We start from the raw sequence: 22056 nt of genomic DNA, 5'->3' as shown, positions 1-22056 counted from the left end.
CCTCAAGCTCCTTCCTCCTTTCGCTTTCCATTTCCCTTTCCCCTTCCTCTTCCAGGTTCTTTCCACTTTCACCTATGGAAAGGACCCCGTCCCCCACTTCCCTGTCAATACCTAGCTTGCCTTGGTCTGATAATCCATTTTCCTCTCTCTCAACCCATGCCATTCTTTCTTGGCCTATCTCGCTACATCATCGCATTCCATCCACTGGCAGGCCAGCCACGGCCTTCCAATTCCCGAATCAGAACGGACCCTATCAGATCCCTGCCACGCAAATTAGCCATGTCCTAGCGTCCTCTGCGCATTCCAACGCTATGCCCTTTGTGGCTTATACTCCAAGCTTTCTGTGGATTCACCCTCCAGGCTACGGGGATATGCCAGCCCCACCTGCAAGACCAACGGACAACCTCTAGGATTGCTGTGCCTGGCAGTCAGAGCGGGCACGCGCCCACCAAGCCAAGCAAGCATCATTAGCGACATGAGACCTCGATCCATCACAATTTGACTTCCAGGCTCTATTTGCACCGAGCCTTGGCCCCCTAGCGACCTCAACTCATTCATGTCGCTGGTCTTCAGCGGTCACCTTGTACGGAATAGTGGGATTGATATTCTAATCCAGTCATGAGGCGAGCTCTGATGTATGCGAATCCTTTTCCCTCTGGCCAAGTAAGTCCCCAGTTCGACTCGCTCTAGACCTTATGAAGGGTTTCCTGTCAGCCTTGCCTTAGTCTGGCAGTGGTCACAGCAGCACACTTTTAACCGCGCCTCTCCGGCGTATACCGGAGCTGCTGCACTACAGACCAACTCTCGGGGGGCGAGGCCAGCTACCCTATCCTTCTAGCAGCGATAGCCGCCTTGATTTAGGTTACCACTGTCAAACATGTATGTTGTCGTAAGCTCGCCGGTGGGATGTGATGCGACTCGGCCAAGGCAGCCGTGTCTTTGTTTAGTTATGTATTGATTTCATGAGGTGCGCCGTGTCTGATTCAACATATCAACAATCAACGACACAGTCCTTGTGGGCATGACATGATTTCTCTCAGTATCCTCCTATTTCATTCACAGCACATGCAATCGAACCCTTTGAATCGCAACCGACATCAAGACCCTTGTCCTTAACGGCTCTGGACAACATCCGGAAAATCTCAGCATGTCGGCTGCTGCAGCTGTTGCTCCTTCATCGGCGGTCTGGATGCTTGCCGCTATTGGAAACTTGGTATCCCTGGCGTGACCACCTTACCACATTGGGAAGTACTTTAATGACTTTGCCCCCCGGCTTCTCAATAGTCCCAATGACGAGCTTCAATTGAAAACCTTCCCTGCAAGCACTTGGGAGTTTTGCCATGACTCTTGCAAGTTTCTTGGAAATATTGATCAAGCGGCGTTCTCGGCATTGACCAACCTTCGAACCAAATTATCCGCGATAGTAGACTACAATTAGGAGTCGCCATCTCAGCGCCTATAGCGTCTCATCAAACTGTTATTACATTGGCTAATGTGTGTGTGTGTGTGTGTGTGTGTAGGTGGCTGGAAATTAGAGTGAATCATTACCCGTAGATGGCGCCCGCTATGGCTGCGTTGCTACAGCTGAATGTTGGGCAGCAGAGACAACAAACAGGCGCCATCATGCAAATTATTCACTTGCTCAATTACACGTCACGAATGGATCACCAACCGTGGCATGTTCCTGCAAGGCAATACCAGTATTGAATGTGATGGCATGACTTACACGCAGGAAGGCAAAAGAACGACTTGGGATACATTCTCCGAACCTTGGCGGGCTGCTTAACATTGATGGCTACGTAAGTCAACAAAATACGCAATAGCGTACGTACCATGCATTCTTTCCACCAAACTCAACTAACGCTGTATGTAAGTGCACTGGGGATAGCGTCTCTCCAGCCTTCTGCAATGGTAATACAGACCGATATGGTTCGTCGATCATGGCAGCGGTTTCTAGGCGGACATGTTTATTGTTGACGTTGCTTTTGTGGCTTGAACTCGATGGACGGTCGCAAAAGCTTCATGCTAAGCTCATTGAGATCGATACAGACACATCCCCTCACGGCTTGGGGAAGGCTAGGGAGCACAAGAGTGAGCGACAGCATGAATGGTGCATGAATACTGCACCTCAACCAGTCGTAGATGGCCTCCGCCACACCACGGCTCAACAGATGGCCATCAGCGGCTATTGTTTTGCAACCGTTAGTCTTACCGAGCATCGCCGTAATGTGACCCATGAGTGTCTCTTCCACGACGATCCAGAGGGTCTGGGCACACACAGCCTTGTAGGCTGAAGCAAGACTTTGCTCTGTTTGCTGTCTCGCCTTCCCCCGTACTATCGACACTCAGAAACACTGGCCCAGTTACCTGCGGTGCAAGTCAAATCTGTCAAGACATGGGGACATTGCATGATAACTCAGAAGCTCTTCAAGGATCAGAGGCACTTCGTGGCCAATGAGCCATGAATTGCAACTGCAGGCATTATCACAGATAATAGCCTACGAGGTAATCAGGCTGGGGTCCCCAACTTTTGGCCTTGCTTGGGCCAGTCCGGATTTCGCATCAACCAACAGCGCGCTCCCCTTCTTCACACAATCTCCCTCAACCCCACAAACAAAATGCAAACGTGCATTGCCGCTTGATGGAATGGAACGACGGGGCCACCCTCTCCGAACTAGACCGAATCGAGAAGTCGGATAGCCACAGCCTGTGCTAACAGCCTTGGTTGGTTGAGGATGCTTATTCTCGCCAAGCTCTCACGATATTTATTATTCATGCAATATCTTTACCATCCCTTATCTCCTATATCAATCTCACGGACTCATCGAGGCCCGTATTTTCCGGCTGGGCACTCGGTTGAGAATATCATATCAAACATGCTAAAAATGTCATCACCTTGGAGAGTTCCATCGGTTCGGATCCTGACTCCTCACTCAGGGTAGGACTCAAACCTTACGGAGATGGGTAGCTGTTTTTAGTGCGAGGTGCGTTGAAGCTTTCCACGACCCTGGTTCGGTACTGTACTCAAGATCGAAGGAAATGCCTCATTGATGTGGAACGTCGTGAGTGCCGATCCAAGTCCTTTGATTTCACTTTGCCAGCGTTTGTGATAGGCTATAGGCGTCAAATCGAGGTAGCAAACAGGCAAAAGGTTGTATGTAAACGGTCTTGTGCTATGATCCTCCAGCCTCCTGGGTCGAAACAGATCCTTCGCCCCGCGTCTCACTTTCAAACAACCTGGTGTTTTGACACCATCATCCTGCTCTCAGACCGCTTGCAACACCTTCGGCAGTACGGGTGAGCCACCCTGCCACCCTGCCACCCTGCCACCCAAGGATGTATAAACTTTTCCAATACGACTGTGCCTCACAAAGACTTAGCCAGACAATCCTCAACTTCGTCGTCGTCGTCATGCGCCCGATGAACGACGACGTTGGTCCGCCTGAAGCTTGAACAAGCCAAAGGGGCTGGTAAACCGTAATTGCAAACCTACAGGATTTAAGGTTAAGATCTGGTCCGAAATGAGAATAGGCCTGCCGACTATGGGCTTATCGGCTCCATCAGCCCCATTTACAAGGAAACACCACTAATATACAAAGACTGGTTCTGTCTAATAATCGACAGTGCCAGGTTAGATGATGTGGCGTGTCCCAACATGAGTCGACGACCTTGTCCGGCACATTTCCCTGAGACCCTTCATTTGTCGAGAAATTGTCATTTGTCCTTTTCAATTAAAAATGTGCTGTACCTATGTATAGGTATCAAGCTAATGCTGTTTTGCCAAGTACGTACATACTCAAAGTGTACCCTATCCTCCATACCCTCCCAGCAAGCGTTCGGTGTGACGCTTGACGCAGGCTCCCATGTCTACCAATTCGGAGACGTTGCTTCTCTTCTTCCATACCATAGGATAAACATTCCAATCCTTAAGCCTCATGACATGTCTGCCCATGCGTTGTCCATCTTATGCACCTCGAAAGGCCGTGACAAGTTAAAACACCGAGACAATCTGCCACAGAACCATACAACATCCAAACAAGCTCCCAATTTAATGTTCGAGCAGGCGCAAGCTACCCTGGACAACCACGTTCTCGAGGATCGATCCAGGGGGGATGTCGATGGTGCTGCCCTCTGTCGCGACGATGATAACAGTGCCCTTGAGCGTTACGCCGCGGCCAAGATTGACAGCACCGGTGATGGTGAGGTGATCCAGCTCAAGCACCTTAGGAATGGAGGGGATTCGCTTCTGGAAGTCTGAGACCTTCTTGAAGTCACCACCAAGCTTGATCAGGGGCGCGTCACCGAAGCGGGCGGCGCTCATTTGAAGCTGGCCGTGCTTCAATGTGTAGAGATCAGACTTGACCAGCATCAGGTCGGAACAGGTCTTGACGGGCAAGAATCGTCGACGGGGAACGTTGACGCCGTGAGCGTTGTTGAAGTGGCGGATAGCAGCACCGACAGCGGTCTCGAGCTGAATGATGGAGATATCGGACTCGCCCTTCTTGTCACCAGGGATGGTCTTGCCATTGGGGATAATCTCCATCTCGAGTTCGTCGTTCTCTACCACACGCTTGATGGCCTTTAGGTTGAGCCAGATGTTGTTGGTGTTGAAGTACTTGAACTTCTTGATAGACTTGAACTCATTGACATGTTCCTTGGGTACCTGGGCAATTTCGAGCAGGCGGACTGAGCCCTCGTAGTCGATGATGGTACCACCCTTGACGTCGGCCTTGGTCTTGTTGGTCAGCTCCATGATGTACTCAGCGTTTGTCTCCATCATGTGCTGGAGGATGCGAAGGTCGACCACGGCGCCCAGGTTGTCGACGTTGGAAAGGAAGATGATCTCGATACCTCGCTCGAGAAGCTTGTCGAGAATGCCAGAGTTGTAGAGGGACTCGAAAACGTCACCGTGGCCAGGGGGGTACCACTCGTTGATGGGGGAGTCGTTGTCCTTGGGGACGGGGAGGAGAGAGTCCTTGTATACTCTGGGGTATCGAGACTGGTTGAAGGTAAGGATATCGACGTTGTGGCCCTCATACTTCTTGATAATGGCGGCAGTGTCGTCATTTGTGTTGAAGGAGTTCATAAGAATGAAAGGGACGTTGACGTCGTAGGTACGGTTCAGGTACTCGATCTGTCGGACGGAAAGATCGAGGAAGGACATGCCGTCACGGACCTCGATAACGGACTTGGGGCCGACACAACCCATGGAGGTTCCCAGACCACCGTTGAGCTTGAGCACAGCCAGCTTGTTGAGGAACTGGACAGACTCGGTGTTGGCAAGATCCTCGTAATCGACAACCTGACCCTGAGCGGGAGGGGCAATGCGATCCCAGTCTCTAAACTATGGTCAGCAACTGTCGTATTGTGGCATATATCTGGTCGGGAGGGAGGCATACACGGCGTTGCCCTTGGCCTTGTCGTTAAGGTATCGTCGGAAAAGGGCGAAGAAGTTGTCCATCTCAGTCTCGAACAGCTGCCGTCTGGTTAGTCTTGACTGATTCGGGAATCACACGTTTCGGGTTGAAGGACTTGCCTTCTTTTGTTCGGGATCCTTGACGGTCTCGGCGAGGTTGGTCAGAGCATTTCGCATCTGAGCAGCAGCGACGTTGGTGGAGGTGTTCTCGAAAGCCTGGAGCATGATGGGTTAGTATTGTTTCTGGTAAAGAATATGATACAGGCTGTTTTTGAAGATGAGAGAAGGACGAAGCTTTGCACCCTCATCGAGGGACTTTAAAGCCATGAAGCTTCGAGTGCATGCGCGAGCGGTAATCAAGTCCATCTGACAGATGTGAAGAGATGTGGAACAGCGAGCCTGTTTGCAGCCATGTCAAGTGCCTGGACATCCATATGACTGATAATGAGCGTCACAATTGAGCTTGAGATACAGTGAAGCTTCGCCGTGGGCGAACAAAGGTACGCAATCGCATATGTTTTGTATATTGTGGCATGTAATGATGGGGAGGTAAAGCAGTATCTTTCCTGATTCACATCAACTCACCATGTGACTGCGCGTCTTACCATGACGACGCTCATTGCCCTGCTCATCGCCGCTGTTGGGCTTGAGGTGGGTAGGCAGCGCACTCTTGATAGCACTGGCCATTGTGAAGGGAGCCAGTCGGTCGAATCGTGGAGGATATTAATGAGGTGGAATTAGAGTAGCACGATGGGAGCCAACGGGAGTAGCAGATAGCCTTTTGGGTGGGTGAAGAAAGAGGAGAAGGATCAAGAAGTTGTTAATGGAGAGAAAAAGAGAGAGAGAGGAGAGGAGAGGAATGAATCAAGGTAACCAGGTCAAGCAGGTCAAGCAGCTAATAAACGAACGGGAGCGAGAGGGAAAGGGGAGGCCAGCGCCAGCACCAGTACCAGCACCAGCGCGCCAGAGTTAGATGCGGGGCGGTGATGCCGGGCTTGCAGCTGTTGCTTGTGGACTTGGTGGGGGTGGCGAGGGAGCTTTTTCTTAGGCGGACAAAAGAAGCCCAACAACGACAGCAGTTTAGAACTATTGACGCTTTTTCTACAATCTAAGTTGTAACAGTGACGTCGAGTCGTTTTTTTTGTTTTGTTTTTTTTCTTTTCTTCCCCTTCTCTTTCTGTGTTGCACTCTCTCAACTGATTCTGCTTCTTGTCCTTTTCCAGCAATTGCCTCTCTTTTTGTTGGTGCCGATTTAGTAAAGGTTGGGTAACATAGGAGGCGAGATTCGTAGACTTGCGGTGACAACCCAGCTCGCAATGGTCGAGCAGACCGTCTACTAACTCGGTGATACTGGAGATACAGTACTGCACTGCACCTAGGTACCTGGTCTAGGCCATCTCAGCTCCCATGTGTTTTGTTTTGTGTTTTTTTTTTTCTTCCCTGGCCGTTGGGGAATGGAGGCTTGTTCCCCATGCTCTGGTACCTGTCCCTGTTCATCTTTCCCGACCAGTTATGATTGATGGCTTGCGGTAAAGGTGAGATGAGGCTCAATAGTGCCTTCGTCTCCCCTATTGTTGTTTATTATCACATCTCGTATCATCGAGTTGTCGTAATTGTTCATTTCTGCTCACCTTCACGATCCCCATACCACCGGGATTAAACCCCACCACTTCACCAGTTGCACCAGCGATCTCTCTCACCTTGTAGGCTTGCGGCGGGCCAACCAGCCAGGATCCCCGGTATCTTGTTTCCATTTACCGCTGTGGTATTATTAGCACTCGAGGTGCGAGGATGGTGAGACTGGTCTTCTTGCTAGGGGAGCCTCTATCCGTGATGAAAAAAAAATATTCAGGTAGCTCTAGCCTAAACTTAGGCGACTCTTTGCTGAGTTTATTTAAGCATCCTCCTCTAAAGTCTTAAGTTTCTTGCTCCCTGAGGGCTGGATGTTCGAGATCGGTCCTTTGCAGATATAATGTTGCAGTCAGTTGAGTCCGAGAATGAGAGAGAATAAGAACAAGGGAGACAGACAACCTTGATTAAGATTGGGTGGTATCATGGTCGATTTTTCTTGGTGTGCCGCCACCATCATGATATCCCTCATCAATATGCTACTATTTGCCCCCCCGAGTGCAAAGAAACCGCTCATTACGCCTTGTTCTGAGTGAATTTCTGCTTCTTTTGGGGCACCCATTCGCCATGGTTCAACAAGGTGATTGATTCATTTTGCTTATGCCCCAGGGTCCAAAGCTCCTTTTACCGGTGAACCAGAGTTGAAGACGAGGAACGGGGCCAAAGCTCCCAAAGCTCACGCCCAGACACAGCAAGTATCTCGGCTCTGTAATTGGCTCTTTTGTTGGACCCTCACAGGCTTGGGCCCAGTCGAAATGAGCACAAGTGGATGCAACGAGGTTGATCATGGCTAGTCTTGACGCTATCTCTACATCGGTCGATCTCCCTGCAAGATGCCTATTCTTGCTTACAAGGTTGAAGAGAACAGAGTACATAAGCGTTGTGATTATTATGTATCAGAAGGCCGGGAGTATGTAATATCGTAGGCATAGGTAACCATTGAAGATCTGGAACACTCGCAGCCCAGCTCACATTACGCCTCTCCCGTTCCGTTCCGTGGCCAATCATTCAGTGAATGGAGACCAAAAGATGGCTGATTTAGAGACGCCTGTCAAATGCAAGCTTCGACCTGCCGTATTACGTCGGGCTTATATCTCTCCACGTGGCCTTGGCATTGGATAAGAGGCTGGACGAGAAGCTACCCAGTAATTTTCATCTTGCTACCCTAGATTCATCACCATTTTACGGATACCTGGCACAGAAACAAGCTACCTACTAAGTAAGGCAAGGAGTTTAGCACTGAAGGGTATCAGCTTCACGTCACTTGTTTCTCTGAGCTTCTTGACAGCTCCTCCACAGCCACGGAAGCTAGACGACAATCATATGCATTGCAGTGGCTCACCGGACCTCTCACTCCTTCATCTGCCGTTGTAGTGGAGTTTGTCCCATTTGGACATGTCTTCTGAAGTACGGAGTGACACTTGAGAAACTTGGCCTGGATCTACCACAAAAACAACACTTGTTTATCATAAATAAACCAATAACGATGCCTGATTCATAGTTTGTATGAATTAAAACAATATGGGTGACCAGCAGACTAGACATATTGTAACTAGCCATGGTTTTCGTGCCTCTCTGCATTATCACCCTCCTATCTGTGGCGCGTCCCTCTGTGGAGACACAACCATACCATTCAACCCTTCATGGAACTTCTACCTCACAAGAACACGCCGCATGACCAGATATTAGGCAAAGAGGCAATCAACTTCAAGTAGCGCTGAAACTGGTTCCTTTACAGGCAACATCCGGTCTGGGAATTGCACCTCGATCTCTCCATATAATCACCAATAATACGAAGAGTCCGTCTCACCGTAACTTCATCTCACTCAACATTAGGAACCATGGGGAGCACAGAAACTGTTCCTTTCTGGAACATGAACATCCCCGAGGACCAGAGAACCGAAGAGTGCCCTGACTTTCTTCAAGGCCTTCACAAGAAAGATCAAGGCATTCTCTCCACCCCAGACCAAGAGTACCACATCTTCTCCTGGGCTGAGGTCCGCGACATCATCCAAACAAACCGCTTGGAGAAGTTCAAGCGTGTTCCCTCAGAGCTTAGACGCTACAAAGCCTTCGCATTCTCTCTGAAGCAGAAGTACGGCAGTGTCGCCAACTTTATCCATGAACATCGTCTTGGATGGAGTACTCCAGTGACGCCGCGTGGAGCACCTTTTGAATTCGAGGACGATTATAAGATCCTATGGAATGATGCCCCCTACGGAATAGATCCGAGAATAGCGCACCTTGTCGTGTGGACAAAGTTCGGCCTCGTAGAAGATCCCGCCACGGGAGATTTGACGGACAAAGCAAGGAAAGAGATTGATGATTTCGTGACAAAGACCTTTCGAGCGCATATCCCAGAGGAGAATGTGAGTCTTTCCTGTCACTACATATACGTGATTCATCTGTGAGACTCATGTGCATAGGTTCTTTGGTTTAGGAACTGGCGTTCTTTGCAATCAGTCAATACTGTGCAGCACTTTCACGTCATGCTCTTCAACCCGGATCCCGACTTTGTACGGAAGGTCACCAAGGGAGACGTTCCACGGGCAGGAATAGAGGTTCACAAGTGAGTGTTGAGAGGCACTAAACTGGTATCACTTGCGGCGATGCGTCTCCGTTGGAAGATGCTGAAGATGCTGAATCATCCGTGTTGATAACGTCATATACGTTGATCGATACGACCTACTGCCTCATTTCCAGCATATGCAGACTGTCGAAAGCGAAATCGAGTAGTTGAAGAGGGAATAATACATCCAAGAAGCCTTATAGGCACATGCGACCAACTTTTTGCTCCCTGTATCAAACTTCTACCTAAGCCCAAGTGCACTACGATTTCCTGTCACTCGAGTGCGCAATCTGGTTTCTAGTATCATCAAACCTAACGTCTTTCGTCTTGGAGACCTCGATCTTGACATCTTCGGTTCTGACCGTGAGCTCTACACAGGCAGCCTCGGCCAGAGGCACTGCTGTTGGCTTCTCGAGTCCAATGCGAATGATTTGTCCATAGAAATCGTCACGCTTGGTCCTGAGTTCCCGGGCAATATGGAAAGCCAGACTTGCCGCCAAAGCCTCGAGAGTTTCGAATGACGATTCTGACATGGCCTTTGTGACGATTAGCATGTTTGTCCACCAGCCCTTTCGTAATCTACTTACATCAACAATGATACTCTCAATGACAGCATAGTCATCGTGTGCGGTTTGGTATTCGTCGATGCGGATGTTTGTGATGACGACTTGCTTAGCGTTTCGCTCATTACTGTTGACACCGATGAGTGTCGGCACTCTGATCCCTTCCAGACCCAGCTCCAGACTGCGCGAGGTGATGGCTGAGTCGGCGAAGAGACACGATCCCGAGAGTCGGATTGCAGTTCCCATCAACGAGGCCTTGGGCAGAACGAGAGAGACCGAGAGCCTTCGGATAAGGCTCGTGTCGAGGAAAGCCTTTGTGTTTTGGGCGGAAGGCTCCTTCACGCCAGTGTACTGGAAACCAGTAAGGTCAACCCAGAGCCTGTTGAGCACATCGCTCAACGACAGGGCTGACCTGGGCAACTTGTCCAGCGTGCTGAGGATAGATTTGCTGAGGAGCCCATAGTGAACGGTATCGGAAGCAACCTTGTCGTCTGACGACGATGAGGGGAACGCATGCGTCAGTGACACCTCGGCGGATATCAGAAGAGGTTGCTGCTTAGAACCTCGACCCCAGGCATCTTTGGGTCCTTGGATAGTCGTTTGGAGATTTCGGACGCGGACAACAGCGACAGGATCGCCTTCGGCGTTGGCGAGACGTCGAGATGACACAAGGGGAGTGTCTTTACCCATGGCTGACGTTGAGTGATATGATTCGTGTGACTCAATCGGGTTGAGGCAATTCACTGCCTATGCTGAATCCAATACGAGACTGTACTATGTATAGTAGCTATATCTGGCGTAGTACAGCTGCACAGTGGATTGAACGTGGTTCTAGAGTTTGCTTGTTGTACACTGTTGTTGGTCACAAGTTATGTCATTTGTGTGACTCTGTGAAGCTAGAATGACAAACAACACTGGCGGGGCAGACCAACAGCCAAAAAAAAACAGTGTTCACCTCAGCCCAATACTTGGCAACACAAGAAGCTGCTCTTGTGAGATTTGATATAAATCCGAATATATGCAATATTAGAACTCAATTAATCCACCCTTCTTACCATCACTGGTTATCTGCCAAGTCCATAACCCATTATGTGTGAGTGACTTCTGATCCTGAGTCAGCAACATATATTTTCATCTTCTGGTGACACGAGTTATAGATTCAGGGCTTCGTATTACTTGAATAACTACAGGTAAATAATTTAAATCTCGACATACCTTAACTTTGTTGAAGAAGAAGCATAACGGCAAAACTCATAACTCCTCTCGACACCACTGTCAGATACATCCAGTCACGTGTTCTTCCATGACAGTTTCAAACGATATATAGATACCCTGTACTCTCCATCTTATGGAAAAGGTATTGTAATCTTGTATCAACTTGGGCATAGCAAGACATCCGTCTCTATAAGACGCTGACGAATATGTTGCTCGGCTCTAGTCGGATCCGTGTCTGAGCTGGGTGTGCTTTTCGTCGTGGTGGTGTCATGGACCACCTCAAAGTCTCACTTTGATGCTGTCCACGATCAGAAACCAAAGAGACAACAGCTCAACATAAGCGCGCCAAGACTCAACAGTTCGCTGAGTATACAGATCACATGTACTCAAGATAGAATTTCAACACTATATACTATGATGCTTTAAAGTTTTGTCGCTGATATATTACCTACACACCATATCACAATCAGCTGTGATCCTTCCCGAACGGCCGTACCTCAGGGCAATAATCCTGTCGCCCATCACAGCGGTTCCAGTGATCGTGTTTCCGCCGCTTGGTCCCCGGGCCAGGGACAAGGGTCTCAAACGTCTTCTCTAGTTCTTGGAATTGGCTCGAGGCTTGGGCGAGCCTTGTTCCTCTTCTGTCCACAAGGATTCGTCTCACGCTCGGTCTAAGTGGTCGTAAGAGGAAGCTCATGTTGGTTTCCCACTTCCTGTAGGCTCCCCAACGAGTGCTTGAGTTGCCTCGCAATGGGGTTCAAAGACTTATTTGTTCGGTTCCAGAATATTGGGCCCTCATTGCCTCTTCGCAAGACCTTCCCGTAAAGGCTGACTGAAGGGTTTTGTGACTGATCATCAGGGTCTCTGGCTTGGCCCACGAGATTATCGTGTTGAACCCGTGCAATACCCACGCATCTGGGTATCGTCCGCTGTGTACGGATCACTCTCGGTTACCCAGCCTGGAGTCGCCAACGTACTGTACGCGATTGAAACATAGACGGCCCTATGGCGGAGCAATGAGGTTGCACTAACAACCCTATGGAAAGATCATGAAACGCAGAAGTTAGGCGACTGCTATCTCAGCCATGGCCCTTACCGTCTTGACGTGCCCAAGAGAAGGAACATCAAAACTAGGCTCACAACCTGACAGGCATCAGCAATCCCGACCAATGTCGAACGTCTAGAATGCGTGGCTAGAAGGTTGTGACATGATTCTCAAACTTCCGACTGGTATCTGGCACATGGTCGCCCTCCCAGTCTCCAGTTCCAGGGTTACATTTGAGCAAAGCAACCACAACGGATCCATAGTGAAGATCATATTGCTGCGGTTATGTGGCCCGACATCCTAATCCCATACTGCAAATATTGGCCGAAGAGTTTCGGTACAGCCCTTTGTAATGATGCTCCGGGCATTTCCAGTACTACCCGGGTTCATCGACGAGGGTCAGAGGCATGATATGATATTCGTTGACCCCAAAACTCATATGCATTGGACTAGGCCAAAGACCGAGCCTGGCTCATTCAATAGGACAGAATCACTCTTCAACGACGTGATGAGAACGCCAGAAATCGAAGAGTTTCTTGTTCGATGTCTGCGCAAAACTAGAAGAAGAATCCTAGACGGTTGATGTTGATGATGCTTCGGAGTTACGGCCAGATGGAGCTAGTCTCCTGCACAGACAGACACAAGGGGTTTCTCATATCCACTGCAACCGGATGCAGGGCTCGGATCATCGACTAACGTAGCCAAGAAGGAAAGTCAACTTTGGGGTGGGTTTGACGACCGTGTCATAGGCTTCGTTGTCAGTATCGGTTTCAACTCTTACCCGTCGTTTCAGCTTTTAATAAAAACCACTAACTCACTGCCCTTTTCCTCTCATGGTCGGAAGCCTTAAATGCCGGGTTCCACAAAGCGTTTTTGACTTTTTCTAATTGTTCTACCAATAACGCCACGCTGCTAGAACGCGGAGGACTTGACAATAAACACTCTAGAAAGGCCTGTTTCGGAGATTGCATTTCAAGCTGACGGCAGCTCGCAGACATGGACATGAACCGTCTCAAATCTTGAGCATCCCGATCTATGCTAGCTTGAGTTGCTGCAGATCTGAATGCCTTACCCTCCTTCACAGGGGAAGTTCAGTTAGTTGCTGTGCCGCAATTCATAAAAGATGAGGGAGTGTGTTACTACATACATCCGACATTTGGCAGCAACTTCAAGCAATATGACCGTCTCGAATCGAAACGGTGTTGCTACGGTGGAAAGCGTCGGATGCAGCATTGCTTATATGCTGGTATTACATCGGAGATAATACACCAACGGAGCTGCCAAGAGACCTTCGTTTGACAGAGAATCCACCCCCGACTGTATGGATGTTACTTATATCTGACCAAGCTTTGAGACCTATACTTATTTTTGGTTCGACTATGTATTACGTTTACCAGTTGCCGAAGTCGGTGTCATGCATATAATTATGTATTGTTAGACCGGGGAAGATTCCCGCGAGCCTCGTAATGGCCAGATCCTTGAATAACATACCGAATTCGAGGCTGCACCCACAAATTTTATAGACTGGAGGAATACATGCAAGGTTCGGAGAGGGAAGCATGGCATAGATGCAGGCGTGAGGCACAACAAAGTCGACAAACCCTCTACTAGACAACGGATCAGATCACTAGTCGTGATAAGACACTCCCAGTCTATAGCATTACCAAAGAGATATATCCGGAGCGCCACGCCTTTGACAGATGCCAAGGGCAGACTTTTATTTAGCCTTGCGACGGAGTAGGTATCCGTAGACGGCTATTTACTTGGACCCTTGCAAGAACTGTCAGATTTTAAATAATTCCGAGCGATTTTATCCTGGAAATTTGACAATCAATGGGAAGTGAGTGAAAATTGCGCCATATATCTGCAATAGGAATCTGAACCGGGGCCAATTCAAGCCTCGAAGAGCCTTCCCCTTTGTCCAGGGATATCTCAATGCAAGTCGTTCCTTTGTTAGCTTAGCTAGTGACTACTGTGTCCAAGAGAACTTCCCATTCAGATGTGGTTTCGCTGCAGTGCAGGATAGTCGGGATCCTTAGGGCTCACATGCTAATTACATACCTTACCTAGTAGTTAGGAATCCCTTCCCCACGGCCATGAGCTAACGAGCTAAATGGACAGGAGGAAGATTGAGTTGTCTGGGGCAAAGATTGCGGGGAAGACAACCATCGATATGGAGAGCCAGTTCCACGTTTACAAGAAACACAAGCCAATGACTCACGTTAGAGTGTCTCTCTCTCTGGTACATGCAACAAGTGGAAGCCCACTAGGACATGTTCAAGCTTGCGATTCTCCTCAAACAATCACGAATCCTTCCGTAGTATCTCATAGGAGAGCAGGTTGAGGATGTCGTTGGCCTGCTAGCCTCCTAGATCGGTGGCTACAAGCTTTCACATGGCGTCGTTGTCAACATTGGACACATCGCACCAACGGACCGAAGAGTGGCTGTAAGAGGAAAGATTCCACGCCATCAGCTTTGCAGGTCCTGCAGACTTCAGCGGAAGTGGCTGATATGCTCAGGGCATGGGATACATCGATATTTCTCATCCGTACCTGCATCCAATGCACCAGCAAGGCACGGCACCACCAGATAGATACAGTCGTCGTGTTGGTCAGACAGGGGAACCCTTCTGCCTCTGTCCAGAGAGTGGCATCTTCCACAAATGGCGCTGACAGTCGTCTATGCGGAGATGCGTTAGATCAGCATACATAGTATCAACCATTGCTTGTGATGTAGAAAAGCATGGTTCGGTGTGATGTGTGTGATAGACGACGTCAGCTCACCACAAGAGGTTACTTGCATTTAGAGTCGACCAAAGGAAATGGCGCTCGAACAGATCTGTCACAAATACCACCTTGAGATTTCTGGGTTAAAGTATTTTTTGTTCAAGAGGTGGTAAGACTTTTAGGCGGTTGAAGTGAAAGGAGTGTTCCGAGATCTATATCGTCGAGTCCATGCCTATAAGAAAGAATTAATAAATACGCATATACCAATTGATTTGCGAAAAATGTCATGCTTCGCCGTAAGGATTAGATACGTTGTAGCTGAGAGCGTCATCTTTCAACAGCGATTGGGCCCAACATATTTTGATGATAGTGGGCTCGTTGGTGAGCGAAAAATTCAAGATGCGAATCAGAAGCTGAGTTGCCATGTTGAGAGACAAGACAAAGTGACGAGGTTCCTGAGTGGCAAAGAGCGCCAAGCCAACCAGAATCCGAAGCCAGCCAGCAACAGGAGGATCAATCAGCATGGGTGTGTTGCATTGGCGGGAGTGACAGGGGAGCCGCTCAGCGGAGCGACAGTGACTGACCAGGGGTAGACAAGGGTGTCAGAAGGGCCGAGAAGCCAGTCAAAGCTGCGAGACAGATGCTCTCAAGTGCCAAGATGGCGATGCCAGTGACTGAAGCATCCAGAGAGACTTTTAGTGGCTAAGCCTGCCGCGCAGGCTTTTGATCCTCTGCTGGTGGCGCGCCATGACATGTCGAATGACAAGCCGAGAAAAGACGTCGATGTGTATTGGAGTATTTACGCGAATGTTGGCCATGCCTTGTCGAACCTCATGATGATATCAATGGACGCTGACTGGGGTAGACACACCAGCGTCAGGTGAGTATGGAGAGAACAGCGAACAATTGGTACTACAAAAGACCCTTAGTATGAAGTTACTAAGATTAAAAACGGTGATAATAATGACTTTGTAAGTGTTGTAACTATTCTGTAGTCAACGTCGTCTTCAACGGTAGCCCGAGACTCCACTGGGTCTGCCTTGTGGCCCCCGGTGGAAGGAAACAATTTGTGGGTGAACCGTATGTGTTACCTAGGTAGGTACAGAGTATGTCTGGGGGAATCTATGTATGTAATAGCAGTCCCACAGATCGATGCCTGTCCATCAAATCCCAATCCCTGCGTAGCTCCCTTCTCCCATCACTTGGGAAAGTCAAATACCCAATTTGATTTGATTCATTCAGGACAACATACATAATGCATCAACAGCCTTTCCTGTAAATCACTATCATTTGCTGGAGGACAATGTCACATCCACCCTTTGGCCGTATGTACATCAGAGATGTCGGCATTGCGCTGATTGGGTGACCACCTGGTGTGTTCCAAGGGCTTGGATGTTGCACTGAGTTCAGTTCAGTTCAGCTCAGTTCAGCTCCACTGTCCAGCGGAGCGAGTCATCTGTGCATTGGGCCAAAGTTTCAAATCAAGCACGGTTGATGAGATGCCCTGATGCCCTGAGAAATGTCTCTAGTAAACAACGGTCTGCGGTGGTGAGCTGCTAATAGAGTGGCTCTGCCCACGGATCATTTTGCTGGAGACTCGGGTTCGTCCTGCGCATCTCTGAAAAACATACGGAGTAGAGGTTAGTGTTTTTGATCATTTGGCGTGTACTGACTCGAATTCACGCAACAAACAAAGATCGCCGGAGCCCTCGACGTCGACCGGCCGCACCCGTAAGTCTACAATACAGGTGCCAAACGTTCTCCGCAGGCCGTTATTTTCTTTGCTTCTTGCTATGGTGTGCAACGACTCTTGGCAAAGCCTTTCCCTTTTTGCATCTTCTTGTCAGCACGCTGTACTGTACCTGTCCACGGGCACTCTGACACTGTTCTTGACCAGCCAATCAAGGTTGAGCGTTGGCAGTCATTAGGTAGAGATGGGAGCGTAAAACATTGACGGTTGGCTTGCTCGGAAGACTCGTCATTTCGCATGCATACGGCTACATCGAGTCAAACATGTTGTTTGGCTAAGATGCTACCAATGGCACCCAACAACCCGAGAGATCCTACTGGTACAGTAGTACTGTAGTAGGACTTGGGTAATACTGGATATCCATGGCTGTTGATACATGCCTGACTGCTGTCGATCTCGGCGAGCTAAGCACACGGACCAGGCCTAACAACGGCCAACCTGACACATACGTACATACTATGTAGTCTATGTAGTCAGGTATGTGCACCACCGGTCTACGGTTAAGATTAAACTGCCACTGCGCCGTTGGCTCTCATCTATTTAGTCGGATCATTCATCGCTCAGAACCCATTCCCAGGCAAGATTTCAGACTGTCCCTGTCGCCTGTCGCGTCAGCCAGATTCATCAGTCAAACAAGACCGGGGAGTGTTGTGACGGCCAAGACATGCATCGATGACCCCTGAGTCCCCGCCCCTCCACCTCCAGGCCTCCGGGGCCAGGCACCGCAGGCAGTATAGTATAGGGCGTCAGGCGTCAGGGTACTGTCCAAGAAGCTGTCCGTTGCTCCACTTGGAAACCTCCGGCTCAGTTTAAACCCTCGCCTCTGGCCCCTGTGGACTTGCAGACTTGGTTCCAAAATATGCCCGTTTTGGTATCTTGGTGAACTTAGCCGACTTAGACTCTGCTGCACCACGCCCAAAAGTCCCTAGGTTCAGGAACCCTCCACCTCTTAGCCTCTCTCTGTCTCTGTCTCTGTCTCTTGTGCCTCACGAAGGCTGCGATGCGCGGGAGTGGGCCATTCCCAAGTTTAGCAACCCCTGTACTCCGTAACCTCACTCGTCCCCCTCGTCGCCCGCCTCTGCTCTGGTGCCCGCTCGTCATCACAGACCACATCCCCCAATGATACTTCGATTTTTGGTGTTCAGCAGTCTACAGCGCCTGTATATTCAACAGTATAGTTACCAGCACTCTCCAATTGGCCCCTTTCCACCACCCTGGTCCTGGTCTGCCATGCCATGACTGATCCAGGATGCTCCGAATGGGTGGAAGAGATGTAGATGCATAGAAAGAAAAGTCTCTAGGTCTCCTACCTAGAGTGCAGCCTTTTGGTTCTCCAGTCTGGCCTGGCAGGGGTGGTGAGAAGCAGCAGACCCTGCTGCCTCCACCCTCGCCTCAAGTCTTGTTCTCGATTCCCCATTGTCAGTGCTTTTTGAGGTCGGTAGTGGTTGTGGCCAAATACTGGTACACTTGCATACATACACACACATGTCCCTCTCCTTCTAACTTATATGACCCGTGTGCCCTCCCTCCTCACGCGAGCGACTCCGTCTTCGCTGGTCGTCTCGTGAGTCTATGTGCCAATCGCACTGTTGGTGTTGTTATGCCAGCTGTCTTAACAACTCTCGTGTAATTACATCGCCATTCTATTGTATCATTCCTTTCTGTGCTACCCTTTGTCCCGCACGCAATACCAGTGCATCCCCCTCGAGGCCATCTCGGTGCTGCCATCCGGTCATACAGCTTCGAACTATTAGCGAAACGTTTGCTATGTTGTAACAACGCTTAATCAATTTGACATCGACCTCGACCTCGCTCTCCTCGGAACCAAACGGAAAAGAGCGACGTTGGATAGTCTCTAATTCATTGTTCTCGATCTGGGAGTATCTATTAACGGCATAATACGACCTGTGAAGGACCGGCACCGCATACCCATACACCAACTTGCAACGGCTTTTTTCTACTCATTTCAACATGGCCAACAACACATCGGGGGTCAACCTTTGCCCTCCGCCGTTTTGGGATGCCGCGTTATTCCCTTCTGAGGGCGGATGTAAGCGACCTGCGAGTTGGAAACACTGAATGAACCCCCCCCTGACAGACGTCTAGTTATCGATGGGCGCCTCTGCCAAACAGTAGCAACTATCCAGTGTTGTCTGCCTTGTCCAATGACCGATTGGGTCTACCCCGATCGCTTCGACACCTTGACGGCGGTTGCGAACTGGGTTTCGCTCTTCAGCCAGATTTGTTGTATCTTCCTTCTTCTATCATGGGCATTCTTGCCTGTAGAAAAGACCAACCGCCATTACCTTAGCATCTGTCTTACAGTCGCTATTTTGCTTATGAATGTAGGTGACGGCAAGATGGGCTTCGCATGTCTAGTCTCTTGAAGTCGCTGACATTTTTGGACTCCAGATGGGTTTCGTGATTCCTCTTGCGGCACAACCAGAGCAATGCTTCAACACGATCACTCCGCATAGCATGCAGACCAGCAAGGTCTGTGGCGCCTCTGGTACCTTTCTCCTTCTTGGTGGTTGGGCAGGCATCATGTGGGTATTTCTCAGGTCGGTATCGCTTCACCTACAGATATGCTGGCAAGTTCTCGTTGGCAAGAACTTCATGATCTTTGCTCAGGCAGCTGGATGGGGCGTCCCTATCCTGGGTATAATTCTGGCTCTCGTCTTCAGCGGCGTCTCGTTCCGTTTTGGTGCTACATGCCATATCAATCATGAGAACAGTCTGGCCGACTTTTGGATCCCGCTTCTCCTATTCGCTGGACTGACCGTTATCATCACTTTTGCCACCTTTGGTTATTGTATCAAGGTCTACTTGGCATCGTTGTCTGACAATGGCGCATCCTCCGAGGGCTCTAGCTTGCCCACTTATACACAAAGCATCAAGACCATGAACCCAAGGCAGGTCTACCGTCGAGTTCGTCGAGTTATTGCACTCCAATGGCGTGGTATTGCCATCGTGCTCATCATCATTGCTGATGTCATCTTTTTCTCTGTCGTTTTTGTCTTCCAAGACAACGTGGTTCAGTCTGTTGCCGACGATCCCACCAAAGCAGGCGCTTTCGTTGAATGTCTCTTCAAAGAAAAGGGTAGAAAGGAACCTTGTCTAGACGAGGCATCCTCTCTGGTCATCAACGAAGCGACTGTCACGGCTGTCCTCCTCCTCTTGGCGGTAAGTGTCCTTTATTGATACTACCATGTTGAAATGCTTGCTGACAACCATAGCTGAATGGTCTCTGGCTGATCCTCTTCCTCGGAAGATGGTCCATGGTTCAAGGCTGGATTGACTTGATCAAGAAGCCATTTACCCGGAACAAGAAGGAGTTTGTGTCGGTCGACGCACGCGTTGACGTAAAGAACCATCCACGTTCGTACGAGATGCTCTCAAGAGATTCGAGCGCGGCAGTAACACCAATTACTCCAGTGAAGCCCCCAGAGAGTGGACGCAGAACTCCTGATTACTTCGGTTCGACTGCACGCTACCATGCGCCAGTGCGTTCGTTTTCGAGCCCCAGGCCTCCGCCTACTGGGCGGGAGACGGGAGATTCATATCCGATGCCGACTTATAGCAAAGAGATGAACCCCCTTGGCATGAACCGAACATGACGAGGGCTGACCGCACATACGAAAGAGTTCAGAGGAGACTACTAATGCATGAATGTACTTACATATAATCTATATACCCCCGGGGAACGGCAAACCGCACGCTAGCTCGGATGATACCCAAAATTATGACGGCCGCAGAGCGATCAAGACCGTCCGCCGCAATTCCTATCCATATCAGGTTTAGGAGATTGACACCAACGGCTGCATTTACTTTGTTAAGCAAACTTGAAATGGAACTGCCCATCGATGCGACAGCGAGGTGTTTTGAGCTTTTGCAGGTCGACGCGGGAAAATAAAGGAGGAACAGCAATTGAGGAAATGTCAATGTGACGAATCCGCCGACCAGACTCACGACGAAAAGCAAAGGAAGAGGGTGGGGGAATGTAATAGTGAGTCTGTGACTCCATATATAGAATGGCATTGTCTCAGACATTTGCCCTTCCGCGGGAATATGCCAGGATGGGCGGAGATAAGACGCCCTATGTTGCGTGCCGGCTGGTTCATGATGCCAGTGTTGCAGATCGAGTGCGACCCCAAGTTTCCAACATTGGCTAGGCTAGGCAAAGAAAGAAAAGCTGGGAATGGCAAAGACAGAAGCTGATCTGAATCATGGAGGAGCCAAGCAGGTCAAGTACCGGAAGCTGCGGATTCAGGAACACCGCAATGGAGTTATGCGGGCACCGAGAACGAATCGTCGTGTTCGAGTTCGGCGATACGGGCTTTTATGGAAGATGCCAAGCACCACCGCCATGCGATCTTCCCTGATCTGGGTTGTTTGACCTGCGCATGATCATGGCATTTCCATAGCGGTACGGCAATGCGGGATACAAGCTGTCAATTACTTATTAATAATGTCAAGCTACAAAGATGAGAAAACCCGCTATGTCCGTCCGTGAATGAATGATGAAAGCGAGCCGATTAGTCAAATAAGTAAGCTTAAGCTCACCAATGACGGAATTGAGGTCTCTGCCCAATGCCGTGTCGCGTGGTGTCATGGCCACTCTCCATCAACCACGCTCTATTAGTCACAACGCCCTGCATACTCTTCCGGATGAGCCGGAAGAGGAGGGCCTGAGTATAACTTGGCGATCGGACTGGTATGGCAAAGAGCTCCATGGGTACTTGAAGGCTCGGGGCAGGATAAATAGCTCCGAGACAGCCCTCTCAGCATGACTTGTTGTCTTTGATCCCGCCTTGTTCCCAAGATCGTCATACATGATTGATATCCTCATAAACACTGCCATTGAAGTTTTGTTTTGAGCCCGTTCATACACAGACACCACAGATCATACCAGCCCGTGGAAAACCCTTAAGACGGCCTACCAACCAGAGACAAAGATTTTTTCGTCTTTATATCGAGCTCAGCATATCGATACCCTCAGTTGAAGCTCACTCTCAAATACATAACCGAATACGATAAGGCTCAGAAACGTGACTTCAGCCTCAAAGTGGAAGAATGTGGTCAGGTCTTCGCGTGCCGCATTTCCTTGGCGGGACACGGCCCCGCTCTCCGACTCCGACTCCG

General features: G+C 49.5%; 4 protein-coding genes across 4 annotated transcripts; 2 read left to right on the top strand and 2 right to left on the bottom strand.

Moving 5' to 3' along the window:
* Positions 1-4048: 4048 nt before the first annotated feature.
* On the bottom strand, positions 4049-6103 carry FMAN_01059 (putative UTP-glucose-1-phosphate uridylyltransferase; the record flags this gene model as incomplete). Its single annotated transcript, XM_041830497.1, has 4 exons — positions 4049-5339; positions 5400-5476; positions 5516-5632; positions 6002-6103. The coding sequence occupies 4 exons, from the start codon at positions 6101-6103 to the stop codon at positions 4049-4051; spliced, it is 1587 nt and encodes a 528-aa protein (XP_041676394.1).
* A 2783-nt stretch (positions 6104-8886) lies between these two features.
* On the top strand, positions 8887-9618 carry FMAN_01058 (uncharacterized protein; the record flags this gene model as incomplete). The annotated part of the gene is made up of 2 exons (XM_041830486.1): positions 8887-9414; positions 9472-9618. The coding sequence occupies 2 exons, from the start codon at positions 8887-8889 to the stop codon at positions 9616-9618; spliced, it is 675 nt and encodes a 224-aa protein (XP_041676393.1).
* Positions 9619-9874: 256 nt separating this feature from the next.
* FMAN_01057 (uncharacterized protein) lies at positions 9875-10867 on the bottom strand (the record flags this gene model as incomplete). The annotated part of the gene is made up of 2 exons (XM_041830475.1): positions 9875-10150; positions 10202-10867. 2 exons carry the CDS (start codon positions 10865-10867, stop codon positions 9875-9877), a joined length of 942 nt encoding a protein of 313 aa, XP_041676392.1.
* Positions 10868-19326: 8459 nt separating this feature from the next.
* FMAN_01056 (uncharacterized protein) lies at positions 19327-20531 on the top strand (the record flags this gene model as incomplete). Its single annotated transcript, XM_041830464.1, has 2 exons — positions 19327-20097; positions 20151-20531. 2 exons carry the CDS (start codon positions 19327-19329, stop codon positions 20529-20531), a joined length of 1152 nt encoding a protein of 383 aa, XP_041676391.1.
* Between the last annotated feature and the right edge of the window lie 1525 nt (positions 20532-22056).

Source organism: Fusarium mangiferae (assembly GCF_900044065.1).
Source record: "Fusarium mangiferae strain MRC7560 genome assembly, contig: FMAN_scaffold001, whole genome shotgun sequence".
Taxonomy (NCBI): Eukaryota; Fungi; Ascomycota; class Sordariomycetes; order Hypocreales; family Nectriaceae; genus Fusarium; species Fusarium mangiferae.
The sequence above is the reverse complement of the archived record's forward strand: the minus strand, read 5'-3'. Positions and strand labels throughout refer to the sequence as shown.